Source organism: Gossypium hirsutum, chromosome A11 (genome assembly GCF_007990345.1).
Source record: "Gossypium hirsutum isolate 1008001.06 chromosome A11, Gossypium_hirsutum_v2.1, whole genome shotgun sequence".
Classification (NCBI taxonomy): Eukaryota; Viridiplantae; Streptophyta; class Magnoliopsida; order Malvales; family Malvaceae; genus Gossypium; species Gossypium hirsutum.
In genome coordinates, this window is record NC_053434.1 from 4,730,910 (window position 1) to 4,757,127 (window position 26,218).

General features: G+C 32.4%; 4 protein-coding genes across 11 annotated transcripts; 2 read left to right on the forward strand and 2 right to left on the reverse strand.

Moving 5' to 3' along the window:
* Positions 1–1,387: 1,387 nt before the first annotated feature.
* Positions 1,388–7,119, reverse strand: LOC107922745 (DDB1- and CUL4-associated factor 4). 2 transcript variants are annotated; one of them, XM_016852900.2, is made up of 14 exons: positions 7,003–7,119; positions 6,872–6,901; positions 6,659–6,786; positions 6,217–6,360; positions 5,709–5,854; positions 4,711–4,938; positions 4,253–4,422; positions 3,573–3,673; positions 3,059–3,205; positions 2,625–2,680; positions 2,474–2,531; positions 2,115–2,235; positions 1,919–2,029; positions 1,388–1,820 (listed from the first exon to the last, which is right to left on the reverse strand). In XM_016852900.2, the coding sequence occupies exons 2-14, from the start codon at positions 6,879–6,881 to the stop codon at positions 1,726–1,728; spliced, it is 1,515 nt and encodes a 504-aa protein (XP_016708389.1). In that variant the 5' UTR covers positions 6,882–6,901; positions 7,003–7,119; the 3' UTR covers positions 1,388–1,725. The 2 variants fall into 2 exon arrangements, with proteins under 2 accessions (XP_016708389.1, XP_016708388.1); XM_016852899.2 differs by having other exon boundaries at positions 6,872–7,096.
* Positions 7,120–7,685: 566 nt separating this feature from the next.
* Positions 7,686–10,737, reverse strand: LOC107922846 (phosphatidate cytidylyltransferase, mitochondrial). 6 transcript variants are annotated; one of them, XM_016853038.2, is made up of 11 exons: positions 10,553–10,737; positions 10,297–10,418; positions 10,156–10,212; positions 9,983–10,045; positions 9,831–9,899; positions 9,609–9,701; positions 9,265–9,369; positions 9,109–9,186; positions 8,753–8,881; positions 8,204–8,309; positions 7,686–8,066 (listed from the first exon to the last, which is right to left on the reverse strand). In XM_016853038.2, exons 2-11 carry the CDS (start codon positions 10,408–10,410, stop codon positions 7,864–7,866), a joined length of 1,017 nt encoding a protein of 338 aa, XP_016708527.1. In that variant the 5' UTR covers positions 10,411–10,418; positions 10,553–10,737; the 3' UTR covers positions 7,686–7,863. The 6 variants fall into 6 exon arrangements, with proteins under 6 accessions (XP_016708527.1, XP_016708528.1, XP_040936633.1 ...); XM_016853039.2 differs by having other exon boundaries at positions 10,297–10,415; positions 10,553–10,685; XM_041080699.1 differs by lacking the exon at positions 9,609–9,701 and having other exon boundaries at positions 10,553–10,697.
* Positions 10,738–14,742: 4,005 nt separating this feature from the next.
* Positions 14,743–17,845, forward strand: LOC107924551 (cathepsin B-like protease 3). Its single transcript, XM_016855054.2, has 10 exons — positions 14,743–14,805; positions 15,380–15,433; positions 15,534–15,614; positions 15,720–15,876; positions 16,060–16,151; positions 16,255–16,380; positions 16,747–16,965; positions 17,208–17,321; positions 17,415–17,450; positions 17,539–17,845. Exons 1-10 carry the CDS (start codon positions 14,743–14,745, stop codon positions 17,671–17,673), a joined length of 1,077 nt encoding a protein of 358 aa, XP_016710543.1. The 3' UTR covers positions 17,674–17,845.
* Positions 17,846–20,113: 2,268 nt separating this feature from the next.
* On the forward strand, positions 20,114–25,892 carry LOC121203547 (phosphatidylinositol 3,4,5-trisphosphate 3-phosphatase and protein-tyrosine-phosphatase PTEN2A). Of its 2 annotated transcripts, none has more exons than XM_041080701.1 (13): positions 20,114–20,298; positions 20,815–21,414; positions 21,627–21,728; positions 21,811–21,867; positions 22,663–22,728; positions 22,980–23,156; positions 23,267–23,353; positions 23,450–23,514; positions 23,581–23,657; positions 24,004–24,050; positions 24,131–24,261; positions 24,977–25,046; positions 25,149–25,892. In XM_041080701.1, exons 2-13 carry the CDS (start codon positions 20,863–20,865, stop codon positions 25,659–25,661), a joined length of 1,944 nt encoding a protein of 647 aa, XP_040936635.1. In that variant the 5' UTR covers positions 20,114–20,298; positions 20,815–20,862; the 3' UTR covers positions 25,662–25,892. The 2 variants fall into 2 exon arrangements, with proteins under 2 accessions (XP_040936635.1, XP_040936634.1); XM_041080700.1 differs by having other exon boundaries at positions 20,115–20,298; positions 20,834–21,414.
* The last annotated feature ends 326 nt before the right edge of the window (positions 25,893–26,218 follow it).

Here is a 26,218-nt window from a genome sequence, read left to right on the forward strand (position 1 = left end):
TTTTATTTGGGGTGATACGTTGGAATGTTTGGACGCGTGGGAACAAGTTTATTTTTTATTGAATTACATAGAGCTTTACTCGCACAAAAAATCCATTCTACAGTATAAGAAAAGGTATTAGTCGGGTCTATTGGGTGCCTCCGCAAAATTTGTTGGTTGTCTCCTGATGTTGGGTGGGTAAAAGTGAGTACAAAATGGGTAGTTAAGACCACCGATTGGCAAGGCTCTTCACCTTTTGGATAGAGGCGGAGCCAAACAGGGCAAGCAAACACCGATTTCTTTAAAATGAAAATTTGTTCTGTTAGTTCTTTTAAAAAGTGTGAAGTTTTAAGTTGATTCAATGATAAAATTGTAATTAGACTCTTCCTTAAACATAAAATTTGATTATAACCTCTCTAAAAATGAAATTTTATAGTTTAGCTCTTAAAAAAATATTAAAATTTTACATTAATACTATGATTAAATTATATTTTCAACTCTTAAAAATTTATAATTCAAATTCGTCATATGGGACTCCAAAGGAAATTGGTTGGCTGGTTTACGTAGAAATATTGGAATTGGAAAGGTATTGTGGGCTGAGATATGGCCAATATTTGATGGCATGCAGAAGCATGAGAGCAGGGACTTATGAAGGTCGTGGTCAGATGTAACAGCAGCTCTGCAATTAGCTAGGTAGAGGATAGCAATGAAACAGCTGATCTATTTCTCATTGGCCTTAAATCTGGAGTATAAATTAACTTCAACCATATTTTATATATTCTCTTTGATCCCTAGTTTTGCGGCCGCAAATTACGTTTATGTCGCATGCAATTCTGTTAGGCGTAAGATAATTCTAAAAATTGCGTTTCATGCACATCAGGAATTTATAAGCACGAATTTTTTTATTATCAAGCTTGGGATATCTGATAAATTAAATTAAGTTTATGTTTGAAAAAATTTCCAAAGAAATTACACTATTATTTGAGCTGCAGTGTTTCTATATATTTGAAATTACGTAGGAACAGCTATGAATTTAATTTTTGATTATCTTATATACGACTCTCTCAACTATAACATGATAACCCTTCAATATAATTGTTGTTATTTTCCTATCTTTTAAGTATTTTTTTTGTTAAAATATACGACTGTCAGATCTTTTTTCATCAATCAGAATTAAAAAAGCAAGGGAATCAATTTTCTTTGCCATCAGAATAATAAAAGCACTCTCATTTCTCAAAATGTCCCGTGTACAATTTGTGTGCCTAGGTTTTTGGCTTAATATGAATGTTTAAATGAAAATCCAAATGTTCCGCAATGTGGGACTGGTGTCGCTGTTGCGCTAACGGCGAGTTCTCTTCATTTATTTTGATTTAAAACTTCAACCCACAATAAGGAAAAATCGACAAAGTAAGACACCAACAACATTATAGCGCTTTATAAATTCACAAATAAACAATTTTCATTTTCTCAATTCATTAGTCGCTACCCATGGTTATTGGTCAGTGTTGGAATCAAATATGCCTACGCCTATATTCATGTCCTATGTGCATGTGGAATAGAGAGCATTTTCCTACTCCACTGCCAAACAGGCAAAGACACCAAAATTCCTCACATAATCATGCTGGATACTATACTAATACTAGTTTACAGTATGCGAACCTAAAATTTTCCCCATAGTGGCCATATTATCAAAACTGGCGATATTAAGTGTCAAGTCTCTTCTCACCAAAATCCATGGTTTCCAACTCAGGACCAGTGCATGTGGAATAGCCCTTCTTCTGATGCAAGCCATGCTCTACAATTATGGTTTTGTCTAATTTCACCTTCCTTTCCCAAGGTCCCTATAAAGTGGACAAAAACAAAGTCAATTTATTACATGATGTTGCTACCCCAGAAGCCGGGGCAAAGCAAAAGTAAAGAAGGGGGAAATCAAATTTACTTTGAGCTCTTTGCCAGCAAATGTTTGTTAGCACGGAATCAGAAAATTTTTCCCCAAGCAGCATTTTACCGGACTTGATACTCCACAGTCGTAAATAGCAGTCCTCTCCCCCTGCAAGATCAAATGTTGTCACACTCAAATTCTTACATCTGCTAAACATTGTATGCCCATTCATTCAGTTGTTAATGCACTTCACCTGACATAACAAATCTCTCAGATTGGTCAACTCCAAGCTGTATACGTGTATGCGAATTCACATGCCCTCCATACGATTGTACAGCCCCTCTCTTAGTTAGACGGTGATCATAGAGCTTCATCTAAAAAAAAAAAGTTGCGCCTTATGAAAAATAATATTCACAAGAGAAATCATTAATCTAAAATATCACCTGACACAGCTACAACCAATATCAGAAAAATTACAACACAAGGTAACTGAAACATCTATCCATGCAAAGCATAATTTAAAAAACTAACCAGGGAGGAAAATTAGATGCAGAGTGAGAAGTAAGCAAAGCAAAATCTAGTACAAGAGTTAAATGGACAAATGGAACTCACCGAACCATCCATTGAGCTTGCCAAGAAGTATTGATCATAGGATTGAAGTGATACCAAACTTGAGGTCAGACAACATAGCAGGAGTTAATAAACTTGAAGCAAACAAACAAGACTACAAAGCAGGTTTACAAAAGCATCAAGACTCACCAACCTAGAAATAGATGACGGCATATGAATTGTATGAGAAGGAGATATAAGTCCTTTGATCTGTAAAACATGACAACCACATAAATTAACCTCTGATAACAACAAAAAGAAATTCCAAGTTAAATATTTTAACATGTTTCCCAGATATGAGATGGATTGAGGCATAAATAAAGTAAATTGAGTAAGCTGATGCTACAAGGTAGAAAAATGGAAATATGATATCTGCAAAAACTAATAAGCACAATAAACAACTGCAGTATCCATAATTTTCAATCATAGATCTTCATCAGTCTGTGAAAGAAGATGAAGATGGCAAGATATATGATATATCTACTCTAAAACCACAACCGTGTTTCAGAATTATCAACCACCATCATCCAAAATCTTCATTGTGCATACATAAAAACTTCAATTTAATGTCTAAATAGAAATTGGTACCTCAAACCATCTTTTCTGACTACTTCTTCCTGAAGACGAGTAAGGTATTTTAAGCTTAGTAAGTCTAGAAAACATGCGCTCCTGGTTCTCACGAACATCCACAGTGACAATTGCTCCATTTCTGAGTCCACAAAGAACAATATTTCCCTGAAATAAGTCACATTCAGGATCAATTTCAAGATATAAGTATGCTATAAGCTTCAATGCTTCCTTTCCAAGCTCAGAGCATATATCATACATTAATTATCATGGAACACGTTACGCCACCAGTTAAAAGAATAAGATACAACAAATAACTTGAAACTTAACCAAAAGAAAGAAAGGTCTAGAACCTCAAAAAAATGAATTTATTTGACTCCCAGTGGGTAATGGGAGAAACAAAATTAAGCACAATTGAATACTGATATTAATGAACATACTTTTCCCCTTACAAACTGATATATTACTAAAAGGTTCATCGATTAAAGTAAAGAGGAATTTCACATCATTAGACCTTGAAGGATATAATTCTTACTGTCTGATCAAATTGTAGAGCCAAAACATCACTTTTGCTACGACACACCCACTTCGTTGCTCCTCTTTCAACATTGACCAAGGCTACTCCAATATCAGTTCCTATAATGATAAAAAAGCATATATAATATAAGTGTCTGAATATTACAGGGTGAAGGAAAGCAACGGCTAAAGGTCACTACCCCTCTTATTTATTCTTATATGCTATCAGGAAATGGAGCAGTTGTTCAAATAAGATACAGCAACAGAAATTTAACATAATCATAAGTTATCAAGAGAATTCCCAATTAATTGCAGTTTGTGGTTGAAGAGTAGAGCAAGTGTAAGAAATGCTATACCAATGATCGTACCTTAGCTCAAGTGGATACAAGTTTATGCCTAATACTATGAAATTGCAACCTGAACTGAGCAGGGAAACATGTTACTTCAATGTCTCTAGACTAGACAGAGGAAAACATGGCAAGAGATGACAGCAAAGCACCTTGCATTACTGATCAAACTAAAGACTAGGAAGGTCAATGAATCCATCTAGAGGACAATGCCATAATATAGGAATAGAAATATCATAAATTTTTGGAAAGCTACATAATTTCCATGCTAAAAATGAAATACAATCTGAAAGCAAATTCAAACATAACTTAAAAAGAGCAAAAAATTAAAAGAAGAGAGAAAGAAACTTGCCTATTGCTGCTTGAGCTGTATTAAAACTATAATCTGCAGTCCAAATGGTATGATTAAAAGAAGCAACTGCATGTAACCTTCGATCCAATCGAGAAGTAAAATCTACTGGTTCCAGGAGATTAAGGATATAAACAAATCCACCGTAAGTCTCAGATCCCAGTGTAGTTATGCTGTTTTTTTACGTTAAGATATTGCAAGTGAAAAACCAAATCTCTTCTTGAGATGCAAACAGAATAAATAAGAAAATCTAGGAATTTATGGCAGGAGCGAAGAATGAAGCATATTAAATCATATAAACCATGAATTAGATAGCACATCCATTAGGCAAAGTGAGATTTCACGCTTCATAAACCATAGAACTATGGGACATCGAGATCACAGAGAAGATGAAGATTTCAGGAATTAATGTCTTCAGTATATTGAAGAACTTGTCAAGATAAGTGATCACTGAAGGATACAGTGAGCATTGGAACTTGGAATCATCATTGTTTGTAGAAAAGGATTGCTTTTCACACAATCTTATAGAAGATATTCTTGACGGCATATGGAGTGGAGCAGCTGTAGGCCTCGAGACATACGGAGGCGTTTCATCACTCTCCACATCCCCTTTGGTGGAAGGCCAAACACGATCTGGAATGTGTGTGATCCCATAGTCAAAATGGCGTTCACTTCCAACCTTTAAGAGACTGCAAGAAAACCAAACTTCAAAAACTATAGCTAAACAGTATCCAAATTTTTATTAAGTACCACAACATTGATAGAAGGTTTCAAAAAAAATGGATGATATATAAGTTCCTTTGCAACGCCATCAAAGGAAGCTAAACATATGTCACAATAGCAGCCAGTAGAAAATAACAAATCAACGAGACAAATGCTTAGAAATACAATGTAACAGACGTAAACAGAAAAATGGAAGTGAGAAAGAACTAGTGCATCTGCATGTATGTTGCAGTAGTAGGAGAATGCACCATGCATCATAACATGTAAAAGCTCCAATACAACAATAGGAAGGGATATGTAATGTTAGATGGTAACGCCAAAAAGAAGACCAGATCATTGGGAGAAAGAAAAGATGAGCATGATATGTAGATGTTCCAATGTCGCAACAAAATTGAAAAGGAGACCTAATTTTTATCGCATTTGACAGCAAGTTGCAAGAAGTATGGCATGTTTAGGTCACCCAACCGTGATGCATGAGCACCGGAAGAACTGACACAATCATTTCAATTAGAGGTCATTACTCAGAGTAACAGATGACACACTTCAGCATATTGTATTTTGACACCAGTAAATGTGATCAACGCAAAGAAATGCCAACAGCTAATGCCTCATATTAATAGATTGTAGATCCACCTAAAGTAGTAGAATTTATAGTACAGCAATAGGAAATTGGAGGCATCTTGTACTTGGAAGAGGATGTAGATACATCTATATCTATTTCCAACTACATTTATACCTCAAGGAGCCGTCTATACTGCCCGCTAGCAGAACTTCTGTTTCCATTTGACCCTCTAGTGTCTGGACATCAATTTGTGTCTGCTCCAAAGCACTATAACGTATATTTCTTAATAAATTTTCGTTTGTTGCACCATATCTCCAAACCTGAAACAAATCTGAAATGCTGTAAAATACAATAATGAAAACTAAGTGATTATCAGTAAGAAATTTGGGAATAAAACTCTGATTTAAAGAATGACTAATATTGCAAAAGGAATATGCGTGAGTATTACAGGCAATATAAATTCATATAAAACAGTATAACTCTAGTTTTCTCAATACATATTCTTGAGGGTCACAAAGGAAAAAGAAGAAGGTTTGATCCCTTAGCGAGATAAACTAAAGGTAGCTCTTAATGGGATAAAAAAAAATCTTGCAGTCCATTTTAGTTAGATTTAGATTCCACTAACATGAATAATTTAATAATTCTGGATAAATGGAAAATGAAAAGGCAACGTATAAATTACCACAGGTTTAGAAGCATGTAAGTTATGGAATTCCTCCACAAAGCTATGCCTTCCTCGATCATAACTAAAAGCATCGCCGTTCAACTCTCTAAGATGAAGCAGCTTAGATGCGGGAACCCTGGTTTTTGGACATAACGTGGTTGCCTGCACCCAAACAGAGCCTAAAAGAAATTGAAGATGGGAAACACACGAAGCTATGTGTATGTAAGTTAAAAAGTTAGTTGTAAGAATTAATATTGCAAGTATACTGGATCTGATTAAAATATATAGTTTTCCAACTGAAAAATTCGAAAAGTCTCAAATACAGAAGCAGATGTATTCAAGCATGAATTAATGAATTATTATTTCCTAAGGGAAGAAACCACTTTTTAATGTGAGTTTTGAGTTTCAAAGTGTTGAAGTATAAGAATTAAGTTATTGAAGAAGAACCCGAAGGGGTTACCTGGAGGGAGCTACAAAGAGGGTTGTTTTGGGATGGCGAAACATTGGAGAAAGAAGAAGAGCCAGGTATCCGAGGTTTATTGGGGAAGTACCTGTTCTTCTCCGCATCATAGTAGAACCCAGGAAGGTCTGCATTAACATCAAACTCAAATACTATTAGCTGAGTTTTTATTAATTGATTTGGAACAGTGGAATAGGGAAAAATTCTAGGAACCTTGTGGCATGTTTTGGGAGACTGAAAAAACTGCAGAGAAACAAAAATCGCATAAGAAACAGTACGTCGGAGTTTAAAAGAAGAAACAAATACGGCTTTAGTTTGGGTTTGGCAGAATTTCAAACTCATACGAAGCGGTGGCCGCCGCAGCCGCTTATGAATTATATAAATTTATAATCTACTTCTACGATGAGAGTTCAGTTGCCCTGTCTCGCCAGCATATGCCACCGAAAATAATTCGTATTAGTAACTTTTTTATATTTCGAAATTTGTTCAAAATTGGTCTTCTTTTTTCAGTTTTTTTTAGTTATTTAAATGACTTTTTCATTAAATCCATTTAAAAATAATTACAAATTTACTCCTTATTTTTTTATATTTTTATCAATTACGATTTTACTACAAAAACAAAACTACAAAATCATTTTAATTCAAATTCACCCAAGATCAAAATAAAATGAACTTATTTTCAAAACAAATAATAATTTGAACTTAAATTGATATGATTATATAAATTCATATTAAAATAGATATAACATAAATAATTAGTTTGTTTTAATTTGTAATTTTAAATTATCTTTTATATTTTTGTTTACCATTACAAAGTATATATCTTTTAACAATAATTTCAATTATTACAATTGAATTTTAGCTTTTTTGTTTATTAGTATATTATAAATAGATTTCTTTTACTTTAAAAAATAAACAAATAAATAAAAATTACTTTTGAGTACAAAAAAGTTAATAATAATTATGACTTATCTTACTTGAGAAAATTTTGTATTGTAATTTTTTTTTGTTCGAACTTCTTGTAATGTGACTTAATTTCAAATAAGTCAATACATATATATAATAAGATTTTATCTTAATAATATTTTTATGTATAACCAAAAAGGAAAATAGTAATGCACAACAACAGTTCCCAATCCCCAGCCTGATTTAGATTACGATAACAGCTTCCCATCCCAGCCCAGCCTTGATTTAGATTATGATAATCATGTCCTTGTCCATGATCTCCAAGCCTTGCACATCTTACTGGTTAGATATCTAGCTGCTTTAACACCGCCCACAGTCAATAAACCAGATACTGCTTGCCTTGCACTTGAAACCATCACTGTTCGCCTCAATGCCTTCTGCATGCACTTTGCAGCCTCTTCTCTTGACCCAAATCCTAACTCATTCCCATTCCCAACCTTACCTGCCCATATTCAACCAAACATAACATAACAATTTCCCTTTGTAAATCAATCTACTTCACCAACTTACCTAGTAGCACTATTTAAAAAAAAAAAAAAGCTTTCAAGACTAGGGGGGCTAATGTAAGTGGTCACTTACCAGATTCACTGATTACTTTCTTCTTTCCTATCTTCATCCCCATTTGGCTTCTAACAGTTGGAGGAAGGAAAGATATGTGCGAGTGAGTCACTGGTAAGCCACAATCCTGATTTCAACCAAGAATATTTCAATATCAATAGTCTCACAGAGAATGTTATTCCATATGCAATTCAAAAGCCCCAAAGGTCTGGCATGAAATATATGATAACTTTTCCATAAAAGTTAAGCCATTTAGTAAAGCTTCTCATCAATACCATTTACAGCAATTCCCTCTATGAGGTGAAATCAACAAATACAGGAAACAAGAAATTACCATCTTCATACCTACACAACAACCTAAAATAACATTAAAGAAAAAACAAATTCAAGTAATTAAAACCATGCAAGCAGTAAGTGTTAGTGCATATAAAATAACTTCAGTATTTGCCCCATTTTTAACTATTAAGAGAGCTTGGATAAAAGTAGAGAATGCAGACACTTCATTTTATTTAAGTATGTGAGCAATAAATGATGCCAACTTTGGGTTCTTTAATTTGAATTCATATAAACCTGAGATATATTTGCAAGTTGATTTTTAGATGATGAGAATCTTAAGAAGTCTTTGCCTTCATACTCTTCAAGAAACGGCTTATACATGGACTGGAATAAATCAAACTGCCCTTGTACGATCTTCTTCACCTGAATCAAGAAAATATCCCTCTTACAGCATAATGAAATAAATACCAGATTAAATGAAAATTGAACAAACAAGCAGTGGAAAATTTACTAAAAAAAAAAAGGAAATTTCAGAAGTTATTCCCCAACTTTGATTAACAAAACCAATGTAAATTTCAGAAGATGAATTGCACAATCGACAGCTAAGTACTTCCCTTCAAATTTCCACCTTAAACAAACTTAAGTTTTACCTTATTTCGGTCCTCTGCAAAAAGCATACGCACGTCACCCATGTATGACAGGCTACATATTTTGGCATAAAGGTCTTCCTACATGAACACGGAGTTGATTATAATAAATCTGGTAATATGACATTTCTAAGAGGAAAAAACAGCAACAGAGCAAACCTCTGTGAATTTGGGTGGTAAGAGGAGGAGAGCAGCAGACATTGCAGCTCGAAGGTTAACTGAGTTTATAGTTTCAATGTCCAGGTTATCCACAAGCATATTTACCTAAAAAAACAAAGGTAAAAGAATACTGCAATAAATGGTGAATATGCTTCTAAAAAAATGCCGAATGATTCACCTTCATTTGGCAAACAAGAAAACAAGGGTGATTTTAACATTAGACAAGCCTTACAAGACAGTTAACAATTAGTTACAACTCACAATAAGTATCCATTTTTGCAGTACTTTTTTGAAAGAAATATAACACAAGATACTGAGGAAAAAAAGAATCAGGTAAAACACACCGGTTTTTGCAAACGACCACTCAAGTAGAACCTCTCCCAATTTAGTATGTCTTGGATCAAGTCATGCATTCTAACAACTCCATATTTCAACATCTGCCATCCACAATAAAGCCAAAGTGTGGGGCAATTAAGATTTACACGAAATCAATGAGTGTATACACCTATAATCCATTTCACTAATCATATTAAACTTAAGATCTCAAATAATTAATACTCAATTACCTTGTCATTCCAAGTAACATACGGGTTGAAATGTACTCCTACTCCTAATTTGTCTGCGATATTAGTAATCTACAAACCAACAAACTGTAGTGTGAGTTGATGGGAAACAAAAAAATAAAACTGTACTGATGAATGAGAGAGACAGAGAGAACCAGTTTCGCCCCTCCGAGAAGCACCATCCATGAGGCGTAATGATCTGCATTCATTTTTAGATTCTAGTTGGGAGAAAGACAAAATAGATTAGATAGATGAAAATATAAGGGAAAATCGCAATGTAAAGAATTGTTAATTTGTAGTGACATAGCTTAAAATATGAAAATCTCACCTCGGAATGCCATTGCAGGGGGTCAGACACGCCGAGTATGTAATCTACCATGGTTGACTGGAAAAGAACAAAAAGTAAAAAATATATATATATACAAAGGTGAAATGCAAGAAATACAGAGTTATGGTGAAACAGAAGAACCTTGCCAGGATCGGTTGAATGGAGAGTCGAGCCATAGACGCAGCAAAAATCAACCGGAGGAATAGCATTGAGAAAACTCAATAGATGAGAATGAGCTGTGTCCTTATTATCCATTTTTTCTACTTTCGGTGGTGAAGAAGAAAAGAGTTGGATTGGAATACAAAGTAAGAACCTTGCTTACAGCTTACACGAGTAAAAAAAAGAAAAGAAAAAGTCCTAAACCAAATAGGTTATTTAAAATAGAAGCGTAAAGTACCTATCTCATTTTGAAATTGAGAGGCGAGGGAGAACTATCTCGTCCGGCCTAATAGCTTCCGTTTGGGTTGGAATTAGGGTTTAATGTGGGGTTTGGCAGTTTTCTGTCAACAGGGGCGAATTTTGGGGGCGGGGGTGGCAGGGGGGCAGCGCTCTAAAATTTGAAAATTTTCATTTTAACCCTTCAAGGTTTTTAAAATTTTATTCTAACACTATAATTAATGTTTAAAAATATGATAATTTGTCTTTGGCCCTCAAAGTTCTCAAACGCTTTTTAGCTTGATTTTTTATAGAATTTATAAATTGTATGATAAATCTAATATTATTTTTAATTTAATTTGATAAACTAATATAAAATAGTATTTAAATATTATTTTGGTAAAAAATAAGGTAAAAAATTAGATTATCTAAATATAAAGTAATATAAAATATCAGTTGACAAAAAAACTTAAATAAATGCATAATCTCATACAAATGGAACTTTAATTCCCTTATAAATAGTTATGTCTTTTTTACTTCTCATTTAATCTGGAAATTATCTACACAATTTCCAAGTAAACTTAATGATAGGTCTAGTTATTCGTCCGGATTTAAAAATTCGTTCGATAAATGAGAGAATTTAGATAAAATTATAAGTCGAGAAAATGGGCTTAAAGCCTTGGATAAAAAAATAAGACTCGCTTTCTAAATTGGTCGAGCCTCGAATAAGATTTTTTCTCTTATCCGACCTGAATAAGTTGTTTTGTTGTTATTTTGTTATTGTTTTGTTATTGTTTTGTTATTATTTTTTATTATATTATTATACTATTGTTGTTATTTGGATATAATATAACTCATATTTTATTGTTAAATTTGTTACCATTTTTGAGGCATTTACTTGTTAAGTTACAACTGTTTTAGTATTAAATATAATTTTTCAATATATTTTCAATTTATTAAAAAATATTTATTTTAATATTTTAAATGTTTTTGATGTATTATATATTTTAAATTTATTTTTATATAAAAAAATAATCTAAATAATTAATACAAATAAATTGAGTCGGACTTATATTTAACAATTTTTAATTTAGACCATACTCGAATAAAATTTTAAATCTATTTTTCATATAAAAAAACACAATAATATTTTGTATGGGCCGGTCCCCAAGCTTCAACTCACCATTGCCATTTTCTCAATTCACCACCATCACCTCTTTCCTAAACCTTATCTGCTATCCCAACCAATATCCACCCCTCCTAACTCTACTCAACCATCTACCTGAAATGTTAACCCAATTTATCAGCAAACCTAACAACTTAATAGATATCCCGAGCCAAAATCGAAAATTGCAATAAAGAACAATGAGAATCAAAATTTGAATCGTTAGAGGAGAGAATCATGAGAGAGCTTCGACTTGACGGTGTTAGTGACCAAAGTTGACCATTGACGGTGGCACACTTCTTGGGTCATTAGGGTTTCAATAGAAAGAGAAAAATGAGCTTTGTTGTTTGGAAAGAGAAACATCGTGAAAAAGACATATGATATGAGATGTAGATATGATGTAGATATGATAACTAAGCAAGCAATTCCTCCCACGTCTCGATATACTCCAACATAATCCAATCCCGATTCTTTTTTTGTTTTTAGTTCCGTCCATTTTATTTTCTCTGCAAATGTGATAGTTTTTATCCATTTCTTTATCTATTGAAAGTAGCAATTTTAGTTTCAATTATTAGCATATACGTGATATCTAATAAAAGCTGTTATTGAATGCTTATCATAATAGAGTATTATGACAGTGTTCACAAAATTAAATTCCGAGATCAGTAGGAAGATATAAAATTTAGTTTTTTTTATGTATTATTGATTTAGCGGCTCTCTTAAGTTCTTGATAATGGTTTTTTTTTTAATATTTTCTTCCTCTCATTTAGTGGTGGTTTCTAAAAGATGAAACATTCATGTCATATTTTTGTTAATAATTGTCCTTTTTTATAATTTTTATCAATATAAAGATTAAATTAATTTATTTAATAATAAAGAGATTAATTTGATCTATTGTTGGAATATAGAGACTTTTTAAATACATTTACTCATAGGTGTGTAAATTTGTAATATATTATGTGTTATGTCTTTATTTTATTATAATTTATAATTCTTATTAATGATAAATTTTTTAATTTAAATATATTATAAATATAATAGTGTTTGCCTTATTCAAATAAATTTTATATATAAATCAACGTATTATAAGGGATTCTTTTAAAAAGAAAAGTCAATTTTCAAATTTGAAATAAATAAATTATTTTTCGTTAACTATTTTTCTTCAAATAAATATAAAAAATAGCTAAAAAAAATTCGTAAATTAATTTTCATAGAACAAAGGCATCCTAATTATAAATTTTTCTTTTGGGGATGAAACTAATGCTACCTGTTTAAGTTAATAAGTACATTTGAAAGAAAGGAGGAAAATAATTTTGGTTTTTCTTACTCGGATTAATAATAGATGAATTCAATCCGAAAATTCAAGATGACGTGGAATCTATAAAAATAGATACTCAATTAAAGTTTGAGGAAGACTAATTTTCTGCCAAGTAAGCAATGCTAATAGAATTTCCCAGAAAGGTATTTGGCAATCTAAAAATATTTTGAGATTTTGTTTTTATTTGTGTTCGGATGAAATGAAGTGATGTGATTCACATTTATATTAAATTTTTTATATTTTAAGGTATCATAAATTTATGTATACTTTATTTATATAAGTTTTTAGATATTAATAATTTGATTTTGTTATGTTTGTGGTGGTATGTTATTCATTATATATAATGATATATTTTTTCAAAAATATATATATTTATTTAGAATATTATAAATTTGTATATATTATATATATCAATAATTCATATTTTGTAAATTTAAATTTCATTGTTTGTGACGCGTTTATGTTAACATATCATGTTTTCATAATCAATCGTAATGGTTCAATTTATAGAATAAATTATGTTTTTATGTCATATTTATGTTGTGTCTTGATTTATCTCATATTTTACACAATTTACTATTATGATTGAATTAAATAAAAAATTATATATATTTGTAATGTGTCCAAAGTTTTATATAAAATTTGACACAATTGCATATTTATGTTATGTTGATGCAATTTTTGTAAACCACAAAAATGCTTACTTTGGGATTTTACTTTTTTTAGAGCTATTCCTTCATGTCACATATTTTCCGATCATAAGTTATAGTTTTAGTGACACCAACAGCATCCATGTAGAAATTAAGGTTGATTTTGATTATTTTCGTATTGAGCTAAGTAAATTTGAATTGAGTCCATTTTTTGTAAGTTTGAATTCCTTTACATAGAGTTTGGCATACTTATATATTTATTATGTTGATTTTATTATTCGTAATATGATATATTTTAATTATTATTAATTTTTTGGTCATATTTCAATTAAATTCACAATTTATATAGATTTATTATAATAATTTAATTTAAATTTTAAATTTATTTATTTAAAAATAGAATCATTACATAAATCATATATTAATATAAATATTAAATTTATTTAAAAATTTATCCTGGTTGACGAAGCGAAATGAATAGGTATATTTTAGTGATTATACTAATCGAATCTATCTCAATTTTCCTTTTAAAAATTCAGAATAAAATAAATCGTAAATACAAATATCTCATTTAGACGTTCCTCGACAAATTTATACTCGGAACTAACTCGAACGTATAATTGCATTGCGTTTTCCAATGATGTATGAAAGTTAAAAACTTAAAATATGAAAATAATAACCCCCAACTAAAAACATTATCTCTGTCTATTTTAGCCTTTAAGACACCACATTGAATCTGTCTGTGAAAGTTCAAGTAACATATAGTTTAAAAATATCTCATTAGAGATAACAATGGCGGGGAGGAAAGATGCCACGAGACAGGGTGTCAGATTTTCCATAATTTCGACGTCAGCGCCGCTTTAATGTCCACAAACAGTCCAATAATAACCCAACACGCAATCATTCCTCAAAATATGGGACTTTTGAAGTTTCGTCATCTCTCTCCCTTATCTCGCTTTTAACCTCTCCTTTGTCGTTTTCTTTGCATGCTTAACAATAAAGGAAGGTGTCAAGCAATAGGACCCTTCTAATCCCCATAATCACTTTTGCCCTTTCCTCTGTCCTTGGAAACTAAGGTTATGGCTTCTCCCTCGTTCTTTTTTGCTACCTTTCTGTTGCTTCTCTCTACGGTTCACCCAAAGGTATTTTCCGATACTTCTTCCGTTTTCTTAATTTGGGTTCGATTTTTTTGGGGCATATACGTGTAGTTTCTATACTGTTTTTGACTTTGATAACTTGCAATAATATCTAGAATCTGTGTTTACCAGATCGGTTTCGATCTTTTAGATGGAAACTCTTAAATCGTTTACTTTTTTTTTGAGCTCATAGTTGTGATTCATGAAATAGACGATTTTTTTTTATAGTTTACCATGTGTTCAATATAAACTTTAAAAAGAATTGGTTTTCTCAACGAGAGGCTTCAGGAAAACTTATTTACTGCTAGTAGTTTCCCCTAACCGGGTTTCGATCTTTTAGATGGAAACTTTTTTGAGCTGATAGTGGTTTATTGACCTTTTTTTTTTTAGTTTACCATGTGTTTGATGAAAAGATATAAACTAAATCAATATAACTAAAAAGAAAATTGATTTTCTCAACGAGAGATTTCAGGGGAGCTTATTTGTGGTTGCTTTCTATGTATGGCTGCCATCTTTGTTTGCTAGGAAATATTGATTAGGTTGTTATGGTTCAGCCCCCAAAGTTGCAATTTGGACTTAGTTGATTGCTGTGGAGCAACTTTCAGACGTCAAGCTTAACTCTCGGATCCTTCAGGTATGTTCTCAATCTGATGTGTTTAAGGGAAAGAAGGGCTTCAACTTTCAGTTGTTAAATAGACAACCGTTGATTCTTTACTCTCACCTTGATCATGTAGGATTCAATTGTAAAACAAGTAAATCAAAACCCCAAGGCTGGATGGGAAGCTGCACTGAATCCTAGATTTTCTAATTACACCGTAAGTCAGCAACTTGCTGGACCTCATCATTGATCTTTCTCTTTCTCGTTTATGTTGCTATTTCTGTATGCTTATTAGTTCCAAATTTGTTGTTTTGATGCATAGATTGGTGAGTTTAAGCACCTTCTTGGAGTAAAACCAACACCTAAGAAAGAACTTCTGGGCGTTCCTATTTTAAGTCATGACAAATCCTTGAAATTGCCAACTTCTTTTGATGCTAGAACAGCTTGGCCACAATGTACCTCAATTGGAAGAATTCTCGGTGAGTTATGTGCTGGTTTATTAAATTTTGCCAACTTTAAACAAATTGGACTGATGATTTCCTTCTTTTTATGATGAAATCAATTCTTGGGTCAATTTCAATATTAAAGATCAGGTAACTCATTTTCATTTCTCTCAATTTTTATATCTGGTTCTTGTATAATTAAATTCTGAGTATGCTTAGCTGAGCTTATGCTTTGGGGTCACTGTGGTTCTTGCTGGGCTTTTGGAGCTGTTGAATCACTATCTGATCGGTTCTGTATCCATTTTGACATGGTAAATGAAACTCCTTTTTGTTTCCTTTCTCTTTCTAAAGGAAAAGAGACAGCATTTACGGTTCATAGACATCAATTTTTACTTGCAAAATCTTTGATTACAGAACATATCTCTGTCTGTTAATGATCTTCTTGCATGCTGTGGCTTTCTATGTGGAGATGGTTGTGATGGAGGGTATCCAATCTCTGCATGGAGATACTTTGTACGCAGTGGTGTTGTCACTGAAGAGGTATTTTTTTCTCAAGCACAACTTCACTGAGAACTTTGTCACTCAGACGTGGGATGAGTGATGGATACGGATCTAAGTTTCCAAAGTATTAGAAATGATGTCGCCATAATCATAACTTGATATGATAAGACAATAGTGTCAGACGCAAGTGCTTCAAACCAAAACGAATACCAGAGTAACATAGATGAACCATTAGATTCTTATATTAATAGTTCCAAGTAGTATAAATATGAAAGATTATTTCTTTCGAAAATCTGGTGATATCTCTGTATTAGATAAAACATTCTGGACATCTATCCTGATTTAGTATTAAAATCTATAGCTTAACCTAATTTGCCTCCTAATATTATATTCTTCATCTTGCAGTGTGATCCATACTTTGATGATATTGGTTGTTCTCACCCTGGTTGCGAGCCTGCATTTCCGACTCCCAAATGTGTGAGAAAGTGTGTTAAGGGAAACCTTCTCTGGAAGCAGTCAAAACACTATAGCGTCGGTGCGTATAGGATCAAATCAAATCCTGCTGATATCATGGCTGAGGTTTATAAGAATGGACCGGTTGAGGTCTCCTTCACCGTTTATGAGGTAAAGGAAGAACTCTGTAGTTTTCTAATTGAATTTCCTGCTTCTCTTGATGAGCAATTTCCAAGCGGTAGCAGGCTTTGAAACTATTACTTTTGCATGAATCCCATGCAAGAGTTGCTATGTTTTTGGCACTTAAAGAAAAATGAATCCCTATATCCATGTGTCTGGTATAGGTATTTCTAGAAATGAAAAGTCTGATCAAACACAGTTCGATATTCTAAACTGGTTCATGATTTTTACAGGATTTTGCTCACTACAAGTCGGGAGTTTACAGACATTTGACTGGCGATGTTATGGGAGGCCATGCAGTTAAGCTGATCGGGTGGGGAACTTCATATGATGGAGAGGATTACTGGGTATGTTTGAATGGCTTGTATCTTTAGCCAAATATCTCAAGAATCATTTACTTTGATTTCATTTTAATATTTTACCTTTTTCCTCCATTGCAGCTTCTTGCAAACCAATGGAATAGAGGCTGGGGTGATGTATGTTTCCTGTCCCACTTTTCTCCATATTCATTAAGAAACCGTCTTTATGATGCTTAAATGTTGACTATTGTATTTCTCGTAACAGGATGGTTACTTCAAGATCAAAAGGGGTGTAGATGAATGCGGTATCGAATCCGATGTCGTAGCTGGATTGCCTTCCACCAAAAACCTTGTTCGAGAGGTTACAGATACTGGAATTGTCGAAGATGCTTCATTCTAAGAGAAGATCATCTAGACAGGCTTATCTAATATCATAGTTTATCAATGAACTGTTGTCGTTTGTTCCATTTCAAGTTTCAAATGTTATGCTTCGCCTTGCAAGAACTTCGGCCTGTATATAATTCATATTTTCTGCTTCGTAGTATGGATAAAGTAATGTACCCATTCTGACATATTACCACTTCGATTTAGCTTTATAATTATCATCACAAATGGCTTGATAGTGTACTATATGATCTCTTTGCCAACCTCGAGATCATATCCACAGTGACTTGCAAAAAGTAATGGACTTACATTCTATATTGCGGTGTAATTCGGTCTTTTTATATGGTATAATCGTGTTTAATGCAATATAATTTAATGTTTTTTCTTCCAAAAATAACTTTTTTGAGTTCTGATATGCGAAAAATATTTTTCACAAATCTAATCATATATATGTACTATAATAATATGAAGTTACAATCTAGAAAACAATCTAACCTGTCATTTATACATTAAGATAATAGGAAATTTATTTTGACTTCAATGCATTAATTTAAAACAAAGTAATTTTTTTAAATTAAACATAATCCTTTTAGTACTCTTCATATTCATTTTACGGTATATATTTAAAGTTTGTAGTTACTTATTTTAACAATGTTTAATTATAAATTATAATTATATACACCAAATTAATTTAACAATATACTATACAAAAATACTTTAATATACTTCATAATTATCTTATTTTTATGCCAAATAAAACCTCTCTAATATGAGACATCTGCAATTAGTATTTAATTTATTTATTACTCTTTACTAAATTATTTATGAGTCCAATTTGTAATCAATGTTGAAAATTTTTACAAATAAAAGTAGAAATATATGAAATAAATGGAAGTTTTCCATAAATTCAAAGTTGGCTTTTTTTCATGTTTAAAAAAATACCAAAAATAAGTAAATTTTTTTAACATATAGACAATGTTAATTGTTTTTAACAATTTTGTATATTATTTTAACATATTGCCATAAACACTGACAATATTTTGAAAAATATTTTTAGTTAATATATTTAAAATATTTAATTAAAATATTTTTAATATTGTTAATATTTTTGACATATTTCTAACAAAATTTTAGAAAAAATAAAACTTTTTAACAAACATATTTAAAACAATTTTAAAACTTTGTTGAAATTACTGGAAATTTTACTTAAATGTTTAAAAAAAGTGATTAAAATATGTTTAAAACATGCTACAGTTTGTTAATTAAAAATGTATAGAAACTTAAAACTATTAACATGATATTTTAAATTTTTTAAAACTATTTATATTTATAAATACTTTTTCAATAAAAAAGTTTTTCAAAAACTATTTTAAATTTTTAAAAATCGATATAAAATATTAGACAAATAACTAAATTTGGAATAAAATTTAAGTAGTTTATATATTATATAAAACAGATTATAAAAAATTATAAAATAATTAAATATTCTTTTTATTGATATATGAATTAATTAAAAAATAAATTTAACTCGATTGATATTATTTTCTGTAAAATACATTTTACATGATCAATATTTGCACAATTATGTAAAATTGATTTCAATCAAGATATTTGGATGGTTTTTTAAGGAACATAAGTATCATTATTCAAATCCAATCCAATTTTATTAATAATTAATTTTATTTTTTATTATGTAAAAACAATATTTTTAAAATAGTAAAAATAAATTAAAATTTTTCAAAAGATTAATTTAAAAATTTGTGTAAAATTTATTTTTCAAAAAATATTGTATGATATTATTTATTATTTTATATTTAGTTGAAATTTTAAATTTTTTAAGAAATATTTTAAGAAGCTCGAAAATTTACTAATAATGTTCAAGTCATAAAAAAAACACATTTTTAAAAACAAAATCAAAGTATTAAAATAGAAAATCCAACTGAATTGAATTATTATTAACAATAAAAAAATTCAGAAAACTTAACCGAAATTCAACTAATCCCACGGGCAATAGAAAATGTAATAGATGGAATTGATAGAAACAGTTTGTTTCTGATGTTTGTTGTGCAGAGATGTCCCTTTTGGTTCAAACTTGGCTGTTCTGTTTCGATTTTTGTCGGTTGTCTTTGGAAGAGGCAGTCCTTGTACTTGACTTTTATTTTATAAATAAATACCATTTCATGATTGAGAAAAAAAAATATTACATGTTCCAGTTTAATTCTACGTAAAAGAAAATGTTGCATGTAATTGTAAAGCGTTCTTCGGCGAACTTTGGTCCTCCTTAAACTTCTCTCCTACATGAGAGGGTTAATATAATTTGGGATATTTGTGAATAAATTAACTTAAAAGCAGCCCAAACCCGGTTCGTCTTTTTTTCGGGCCGAGGTTTGTAGAGAAGGATGGACCGATGGAGCTTTCGGCCGTTATAAAATAATCGTTAACCCATTAGTGAGCAAAATTACTAAATTAGCGGATAATTTCCGACCCGCGATACCGGTTTTTTCAATGGTAATATTTTTTTTTTATTTTCAATTGCGGACATGAGCTTCGACGCAAGCCAATCAAATCAAATAAACAGTTGAAGATCTTGTTCATCTTCAACAATTGCAGCTTATAATTTCAGTTAAGGATCCGATTTCTGGTAAGGTTCTATTTTTCAAAATCAAAATGCCGCTAATCTTGATTCCATTTGTTAATGCGAAATTCATGAACATTTTTGGATTTTTTGTTTTGTTTAAAGTAAACCAAGTTTTGTTTCCAGATCTAATCTTTTACTAATTGCATTTCAATTCATTGTCGAATTAGGATATGCCGGTGCTTAGATTTATACGTATAAAGAAAAATATTGCAATTTGAATTTGAGACGTTGGCTTTCAAAGAGCAGTGTATAAGTAGCGATCAATGAACTTTGTTAGCTTTCGAGCTAGGATTTGTTGTTTTTGAAAAGCCATCTTTAATAATAGTTGTCAATGATAACTGTTCCAAAATGCGGTATTTTGAGCGTTTCATTGGCTTGAGAGGATTTCAAACTTCTTTGGCTCCATTCTATTTTGCTTCCTAAATACACTTTTTTCTTGGTTTAGTTTTGGATTTGATTGCTTGATTCCACGTTGCAACTCGTTGATGATTAAATTATGATATTTTTACTCTGTTTTAGTGTTATGTCCTTTGTTCAGATATTGGTTGATTTCAGTTGAGTAGTAGAATGGACTCAAAATCTGTTGATTCCTTATCTCAACCTCCAAGTAAAGCCTCTGATGTTGAAACCTCTGCTGAAGTCGCCGCTACTGCTAAACTGCCAGCTAATATGAATGATATGAAAAGTCACCCAATGGCCAACAATGTGGAACCTCCTCTCAAAACTTATGATATTGAACCTCCAAAGCCTGCTGATAATGCATCTACTGTCACTGTGAAAACCATTTCCTCGCAGAACTCCACAGCATCTGCGTTACCCTCCACTGGCATATCTTCTTGGGCAAGAAATTTGAAATTACCACAGCCCATAGCACCACGACAGGAATCTCAAGCTGGAAATGATGGGACTTCAGCTTTAGCACGCTTTACCAGTGGGCTTGGATTGAGGTTGCAATCGATGACTCTATCACCGGATGACAGGGCAGCACATGCTTCTACAGCACCACAAGCTGTTTTTGAATCATTTAAAAAGGGTATAGTTGACTCGTCTTTGAATGCAGTGAAGGCTGTGCAGGTCAAAGCACGCCATATGGTCTCGCAAAACAATCGAAGATACCAGGTATCCTAACTGTGTTAGTGGTGGTGGTGGTTTGTTTTTAATTAAAATGTCTGACATCAAACAGTTATCTTGATTTTAGATTTTAATATTAAAAGACTCTCTTATCCAACCATGATGAGAAGTTCCTTATCTTTCAGATGTATATATATCAAGTATGATACCAATTTATAATGAATCACATGCTCAAAAGATTTTTAATGCATATTATACAGGAGGGAGAGTTTGATTTGGATATGACTTATATCACTGAGAATATAATTGCTATGGGGTTTCCAGCTGGTGATCTAAGCTCTGGGCTTTTTGGATTCTTTGAGGTAAAAAGGTTTACCTGGTTTGCAATTGAATTTTCGTGTCCAAGTTCACTTTTTGGTTTTATGGACTTAAAATGTGATGCAGGGCTTTTACCGAAATAAAATGGAGGAAGTGATCAAGTTTTTTGAAACTCATCATAAGGTAGGATGTTGCATGCATAACAAGGGACTCTTTTATCTGTTTATCTGTTAGATCTTTAAAAAGGGTGAGGTCAGAGGTGCTCCCTTTAAATAATGAAATACTATGAAGAGGGTTATTTAGAATTTTAATATGGACTATGCAATTTAATAACTTGTATGTTACATGCCTAAACAACATTGCAAAAAAATTAGGGGTTCAATATTAACTAATATAATATAGGTGACTGGATGAGGAAAGGGGATAATTTGAGATGTGTATAATTTCAGTAAAAACAATATGAAACTATATGGAAATATTTTCTATATTTCAGGAAACATCATATACAGTTAAATAATTACGGAATTCACTAGGAGATGGAGGATTGTAGTTGTTTAAGTTTTGTCTAAAATATGATGGAAGGATGTATTGCTATGTCATTACTCATGTATTAATGGTTACTGTGATCTTAACTGTGAAGGTCAGTGTTTGTCTCATTAAATCATAGTAGAAGAGTAAGTTTAGTTCAGGCAAAGTTGCAAGTGTTGTGGAAACTAAAAATTGTAGGGTTAGAGAAAAACAGTTGAATAGTAATATCATTCTCTTTCCCATCTCTCTAATTCTATATCTGCAGTAATAAAGTTCAAGTTTAGTTTTGTTACTGGCTGGTAATAGCACATTCCAGACTTAGTGGCTTTATGTGTTCTGGATTAAATCTGCTTGTACGTCTGTGAGTAGGTAGGTCTTTGTCTTATATTTCTGAAGCTTTTTGGAGGCCTCATTTTGTCACATATCTTATATCAACAACTTTTTGTGCAGGGGAGATACAAAGTGTACAATCTTTGTTCAGAGAGGTTGTATGATGCATCACTGTTCCAGGGGAAGGTTTATTCTCATCTCTATTTTCCCACTAAATCCAAATTGCATTTTGGTGGTCTGTGCTCTTCGAATTTGGCTGTTTGGTTCTGTAACTATGTGGTATAGTAAATCTTGAGCAATTTTGGAGACTGCCTGTAATATTTATTATACCTAATGCTAGAGTTTCTAGCCTACCTTCTATTTCATTGGGATTTTTATAATGCTAATTTTTGCAGCTGCCCCTAGATGGCTAGATCTAACATCCAACTTATTTACAGGTTGCGAGTTTCCCATTTAATGACCACAATTGCCCCCCATTTCATCTCATAAAATCCTTTTGTCAAAGTGCTTACTCATGGTTGAAAGAGGACATTGAAAATGTTGTGGTTGTTCATTGTAAAGCCGGTATGGGAAGGACAGGGCTAATGATTTGCAGTCTTCTTTTATTCCTTAAGGTGGGATTTTATTAGCTCCTCACTAGATCTGTGGGGTTTTTTAGGGGACTTGTTCTTTTAGCTCCATTTTCAATTCATTTATGATTGTATTATCACTTTGCTTTCTTCAGTTCTTTCCCACAGCTGAAGAGGCCATTGATTACTTCAACCAGAAAAGATGCATAGATGGGAAAGCTCTGGTCCTCCCCAGTCAGATTGTCAGTCATTACATTCTGTGGAAAATTTTAATCATTTATGTCAACGATAAATTTTTGGCATCCTTGCTCATAGGTGTCTTTTCCTGTTTCCCTTAGAGATATGTCAAATATTTTGAGTGTATCCTAACGCGCTTCAACGGAGAAGATCAGCCTGGACGTAGGTATGTCATTTGTTTAAACTTGTGTTTCGTTCACCGTTAATATTACTGAAGTTAATGGTTTTGTAGGTGCATGATTAGGGGCTTCCGGCTTCACAAGTGCCCTTATTGGATTAGGCCCTCCATTACCATCTCTGATCACAGTGGTATGCTTTGGTTTTTCATGTAGTCCTGCATGGTGTTCATCCTAATGGTATTATACCGTGTGAAGTTTGCTTATCTCAATTAATATACCTTACAAATAATATACTGTAGGAATGTAAAGCAATTTTAATTGTGATTCCACCCGTCATTTTTTCTCTAGAACTTCAATTTCACGTTTACTGTTTCGTATTGCACCTATCCTGAAGCGGTGAGCTGATACATCTTGGCCCCATGGCAATGCCGGCATATACTGTTAAATACAAGATGAATCATTGTTTTCGTATCATGTGGTCTTCTTTGAATTGCATTATCTGCAATTTGGTAATAGCTGAAATTTTCTCATTGCAGGAACTCTGTTCTCTACAAGCAAGCATCCCAAAACAAAGAATTTAATGGTGAAAATTATCTTCTAAAGCTTTACAATTTCATTTTAGTGCTATCTGTCAGTACTCTGCTAATGTGTTTGCAATTGCAGCCAGAAGATTTCTGGATTAAGGCACCTAAGAAAGGGATAGTAATTTTTGCACTTCCCAGGGAGCCTGGTCTTGCAGAAGTAGTGGGTGACTTCAAAATCCATTTTCATGACCGCCAAGGCGATTTTTACTGGTCTGAAATATCTCTCTTTTCTGCTCTTTTGTATCTCAATTAAAATGAAAAGCGAACTCACATTCACCATAGAAGTTTTTAGATCCTGTTTTGAATGAATTTAGGTATTTGCCAGTTCATTTACTTTTAAGCTGTTACTTGGACTTGGGTGTGAATGTCAGGATATGGGTATATGCGATGTGTATGTTCAAGTTTTTTAAGTTTTCCCATATATTTGAGGGGTTGTACTGTCATATCCGTATCTGAACATAGGTGCCAAATACAGGAAATTCAAGAAAAATGGAAAATCAGAGTAACATAGCTCTTAAACGCATTCATAAGCTAAGCAAAGCTGTTGTTTCAGCAATGGCAGATCATGCATTCTATCTTTAAACACTGTCTCTAGTGCAATTGCTTGATTGCATCAAGGAGTATGCTCTCTTCATGAACATGTGGTGTGATACACAATGTTATTTGGATTTGAATGTAAGTGTCAGATACAGGTATCATTTTCTCATACTCATGTCTGGATATGCATCAGACACAAGATCCTGACATACTTCAAGAAAAATTAAGTGTCGGAATACCATAGGTGACGAAATCTGTTTCTAATGCCATTGCTTAATTGCCTCTAAAAGTATGCTTTCTTCATGAAAATTTAGTGTGATATAAATCTCTTTAAGATGCATATGATAGTTTTGGACAGTGATACCTTTTCTTTGTCCTTTCCTTTCAGTTGGTTAAATACGACAATGATAGAGAACAGAATGATACTCAATGCCTCGGATCTTGATGGTTTTGATAAGGTAAATACTTAATAAAGAAGCTAATGTATGAGTATGCGAAAGGGCTTTCTCCTTCAATTCAGACATCATGTTTTACGGTGATTTGTTACCTTTAACCTGTAGAGAAATGTGCCTTACCATGGATTCAAGATTGAATTGGTAATGATAGACTATGATGGCCCACTAAAGATGAATTCTAAGTCCGATTCTGCAAACAATGGAACTGAGGGTAACTCTGGTTATGTCAAGGATCGAGTCGTAGGAGCCAATTCAAAACAAAGCAATGCTTCGGAGACTGAAGATAACGATGACATATTCTCAGACAGTGATGGAGAGGAATCAGGGGCTTCACCGAATAGGCCGACTCAACCGGCCGCTGGAGCAGGTCCTACAATCTCCAGCAACCTATTGAACCCTGCAGCCGAGCAAAAAGGAACATCAAAACCATCTGTCAAAAACCAAGAGCTTTCATCGAATAATAGTTCCAAAGACATTGCCATTAATGGAGTTGGCAAACATTCAACAGGAGTTGAGCTCCCCAGTATGGAGTTGATGGGCGCAAGTGACATCAAATCCATTGCTGCTGATGCTTCAGTCTTCAGTTTTGGTGACGACGAAGATTATGACAGTGACTGAACTAGGTTTGTCTAACATCAAAACGAGAAATTCCCATTGATTATTCTTTTGGAAAAAAAAAACACACGATAAAATGCAACTGAACAATTTATTGTACGAATTTGTTGCACTAATGAGAGGTTGAAGGTGATAACTTGACCTCTCGTTAGCTGCCATTTGTTCTTTGCTTTATATTGAATTCTCTTAGGCCGTGTATGTGTATGAACCTTAACCATTTATTATTATCTTGCATATTCGTGCGTAACAGTAATATTGGGGAACAATAACAAAAATTAAATCGAGTATCGAACTACATTTATTATTCGATTTCGCTTCTCTTAACATGAAAGATGGTCTAACAAAAGCGAATTACAAGTACAGCATTACATTGTGCGGAATTTCTTTCCCAAGTTTATTTGATTGAAAGACAAATCCCAATTTCCTTAAAACTTTTTTATGGCAACTTGATTGATAATGGGCAGTAGATGTTGGTTTATTCAGTCAATTAGGGTCCCTCATTCCACCATCTTATATTATACATATAATATATATATATATAACTTAAAAGACCAAGTCCA

What these genes read in the sequence shown, in the direction of transcription:
- LOC107922745 (XM_016852900.2), bottom strand. An exon ending in TACATGCTTCTAAACCTGTG is followed by an intron (nt 5,855 to 6,216) that starts GTAATTTATACG and finishes GATTTGTTTCAG; the next exon opens with GTTTGGAGATATGGTGCAAC. An exon ending in GTCAGAAAAGATGGTTTGAG is followed by an intron (nt 2,681 to 3,058) that starts GTACCAATTTCT and finishes CATGTTTTACAG; the next exon opens with ATCAAAGGACTTATATCTCC.
- LOC107922846 (XM_016853038.2), bottom strand. Translation starts at nt 10,410, where the DNA reads ATGGATAATAAGGACACAGCTCATTCTCATCTATTGAGTTTTCTCAAT. An exon ending in TACCACCCAAATTCACAGAG is followed by an intron (nt 9,187 to 9,264) that starts GTTTGCTCTGTT and finishes GTGTTCATGTAG; the next exon opens with GAAGACCTTTATGCCAAAAT. An exon ending in GAAAGTAATCAGTGAATCTG is followed by an intron (nt 8,067 to 8,203) that starts GTAAGTGACCAC and finishes GAATATGGGCAG; the next exon opens with GTAAGGTTGGGAATGGGAAT.
- LOC107924551 (XM_016855054.2), top strand. Translation starts at nt 14,743, where the DNA reads ATGGCTTCTCCCTCGTTCTTTTTTGCTACCTTTCTGTTGCTTCTCTCT. An exon ending in TCTGTATCCATTTTGACATG is followed by an intron (nt 16,152 to 16,254) that starts GTAAATGAAACT and finishes CTTTGATTACAG; the next exon opens with AACATATCTCTGTCTGTTAA. An exon ending in GGAATAGAGGCTGGGGTGAT is followed by an intron (nt 17,451 to 17,538) that starts GTATGTTTCCTG and finishes TTCTCGTAACAG; the next exon opens with GATGGTTACTTCAAGATCAA.
- LOC121203547 (XM_041080701.1), top strand. Translation starts at nt 20,863, where the DNA reads ATGGACTCAAAATCTGTTGATTCCTTATCTCAACCTCCAAGTAAAGCC. An exon ending in AAAACAATCGAAGATACCAG is followed by an intron (nt 21,415 to 21,626) that starts GTATCCTAACTG and finishes CATATTATACAG; the next exon opens with GAGGGAGAGTTTGATTTGGA. An exon ending in GAAGATCAGCCTGGACGTAG is followed by an intron (nt 23,515 to 23,580) that starts GTATGTCATTTG and finishes ATGGTTTTGTAG; the next exon opens with GTGCATGATTAGGGGCTTCC.